Source organism: Trichogramma pretiosum, unplaced genomic scaffold (assembly GCF_000599845.2).
Source record: "Trichogramma pretiosum strain Unisexual culture from Peru unplaced genomic scaffold, Tpre_2.0 scaffold56, whole genome shotgun sequence".
In the NCBI taxonomy this organism is placed as follows: Eukaryota; Metazoa; Arthropoda; class Insecta; order Hymenoptera; family Trichogrammatidae; genus Trichogramma; species Trichogramma pretiosum.
In genome coordinates, this window is record NW_019641680.1 from 681924 (window position 1) to 684770 (window position 2847).

The window sequence follows — 2847 nt, forward strand, 5'->3', positions numbered from 1 at the left end:
CGAATATTCTCGCGCCAATATCAGTTGAGAGACAAATAGGCGAAGACGAAGAAGATGAAGAAGGAGAAGATGATGAGGAAGAAGATGATGATGATGAAGAAGAAGGATATGGAGAAGTTGATGATGATGATAAAGAAGAAGGATATGGACAATATGGAGAAAGATATGGAGAAGATGATTATGATGATGAAGAAGAAGATGATGATGATGATGATGATGATGAAGAAGAAGAATATGCAGGAGAAGATGATGATGATGAAGAAGAAGAAGATGATGATGATGATGATGATGATGAAGATGATGACGATGAAAAAGAAGATGAAGAAGTAGAAGATGATAAAAAAGACAAAGAAGGGCTCAGTATGCAAGTTATGCCTCCGCTTCACTTAGCCCTGGCATTGAACCGGAGAAAGGTGGTGAAATTGCTGCTGAAAAACGGCGCCGATCCAAATCTAGCCACTGCTGAGGGAGTGACACCTCTGCACCTCGTTTCCTGGTCAAGCGACCGCGTGGCTAAACTTTTTTTCGCGATCAACTACGACAAGGGACAGACCTTGCTTATCAACGCTCGAGGCAAGAATGGCAATACTCCGCTGCACTGGGCTCTGTCTCATGGCCACAGAACCATGACCAAGTGGCTGCTAGAAAGGCGGCTCATCGATCTAGAGTCGAGGAACTGTTTGGGATCGACGCCTCTGCACATGATTTCCAAGAGAACAACGGAAGACGACACGATGGAGCTATTCTTCGAGATGCTCGCTGTAGTTCGGAAGAAGACGGTGAACGTCGACGCCCGAGACGAGAGGGGTAGAACCCCACTGCACTACTCGCTGAAAAACTGCCATCGACTCTCGACCAAGACGCTGCTGATGAACGGAGCCGATCCCAATGCGACCGACGAGGAAGGATCGACGGCTCTGCATTTGATTTGCAAGCGTAAATACAGCTTTACCCATGAAACGGCGGAGGTATTCTTCGAGGTCAACGACGAAATCGGACGGACGGTGTCGATCGACGCTCGAGACAAGAAAGGCAATACTCCGCTACACATAGCTCTATTTTGTAAACACGAAGATATGATCCAGGTGCTGCTGAAAAACGGAGCCGATCCTAATTTGGCCAACGAGGAAGGATTGACTCCTCTCCACATTATTTCCAAGAGAGACGAGGACGACGGCTCAATGAAGTTATTCTTCGAGATCATCGATGACGTTCAAAAGACGGTGCAGGTCGACGCTGTGGACAAGTCGGGCCGTACACCCCTTCAATGGGCCGTGGCGAGTTTATTACCGAGCACGATCGACGTTCTCTTGGACAACGGTGCTGATCTGTCGCGGCTGAACTTCGTTTTTCCCACCGTCGGTCACTTCGACAAGAAATATAAACTTCGAAATCGTAATCGTACTATTTGGTTCAAATTGAAATTCGCGTACGACACTATGGCCGTTGTCGAGCGGTTGGAAAAAAGAGGATACGAGCTGGACCGAAGCGGCGCCATGACGATCATGAACGCATTCGTTAAGCACGAAATTTTCAAAAGGACGGCGAATTTCGACGAAAGTCGATACGACGACGAGGAATTCGTGAAAGAAGCCAAAGAAATTATGATAAAGCCGAGTCTATCCCTCTACGACCTGATTCGGCAACGACCAGAAGAATCAATCACTTTAAATGAAATGCATGAATTCTTGAAGACATCAACATATTACCGATTTACTAAAATTTATCACGATGCGTGTGATCCGTACCTGTGCGAGATACCAACGAGAAGATTTTTCCAAAAGTGGGCACCGGATTGTCTACGGGAGCTGATGAACTCAGCTAATCACTTTAACGCAGATTTGTGGCGTATTTGTTTGGCAGCTACAGGCCGAACCGAGGCTCAAAGTATCGAATTAATTGCCTAATTTTTTTTAAAGCAAATTTGTTTGCATATGAATCATAAAAATGTCGTTTTATTTCCACTCCTCTTATTGTGTGTGAAGATTCTCGACATTGAAAAGAAATAAGAAGTCAAGAAATAAAAAATTATGGGTTCACTCGACTGACACGAATAATTCATAAAATTACGAGAGATCACGGATCTTGATGACTATTGGTCGTTCAAATCAGACTGTGAATAATGAAAGTATTAAGTATTGTACGAGTTTCGAACAATCATATTCTCGCAGTAAATAAAAATAATTAAGATTAAAAGCATTTGAAATGTACCCGTGTATAAAGTCTTGCCCTTAAATAGGGATGTGCGAGTAATTTTTCAACTGCACTATGATATAATTTTTTTTTTTTAATATTTATATTTTCGATGTACGCGTATAAATAACTTTGGCCTATTGTGCCGTAATAATGAAAACAACATTTGAGATAATAACTGGGGTTTTTTATAGATTCATTTATTTGAATTACATGAAAAATCTACACAGCTGAATGAAAATATACATAACACAAAAATTGAAAATATGCTTATTAACGTTACGAGCTTTGGCCTGCCACCGCCAAGCAAATATCCTACACATCATCATATTTTTCTCTCTTTTTACATTGATTATTTCACCATTCAATTTTTACCCTTTTTCGAGCCCTTCCAGCCCTTCCAATGAGTCTTATTACATATTCGATATTACATTTCCTTTCAAATCCACCCGCCACGAAAATGTTAAATAAATCTTGGTTCATCAGCTCGTCAAGAATTAATTCACAGCACTCAAGGGGCAGCCGATAGTGTATTAATTTCCAGAAGGGATCCAGCGCCCAACTCCGGAAAAATTTTCTCGACATCGTCTCGCACAAGTGCCCGAAACGAGCGTGTTTTGCTGCTGGCATTTTGGAACGGATCCACCATACATT

At 42.3% G+C, this 2847-nt stretch overlaps 1 protein-coding gene across 1 annotated transcript; it reads left to right on the top strand.

The window, feature by feature from the left end:
* The first annotated feature begins 280 nt into the window (after nucleotides 1-280).
* LOC106654931 (ankyrin-1-like) lies at nucleotides 281-2196 on the top strand. The gene has a single exon (XM_014375082.2). It carries the CDS (start codon nucleotides 363-365, stop codon nucleotides 1905-1907), a length of 1545 nt encoding a protein of 514 aa, XP_014230568.1. The 5' UTR covers nucleotides 281-362; the 3' UTR covers nucleotides 1908-2196.
* Nucleotides 2197-2847: the final 651 nt, after the last annotated feature.

Bases quoted from the DNA above. Each gene is read 5' to 3' on its own strand.
- LOC106654931 (XM_014375082.2), top strand. From the start codon at position 363: ATGCAAGTTATGCCTCCGCTTCACTTAGCCCTGGCATTGAACCGGAGA.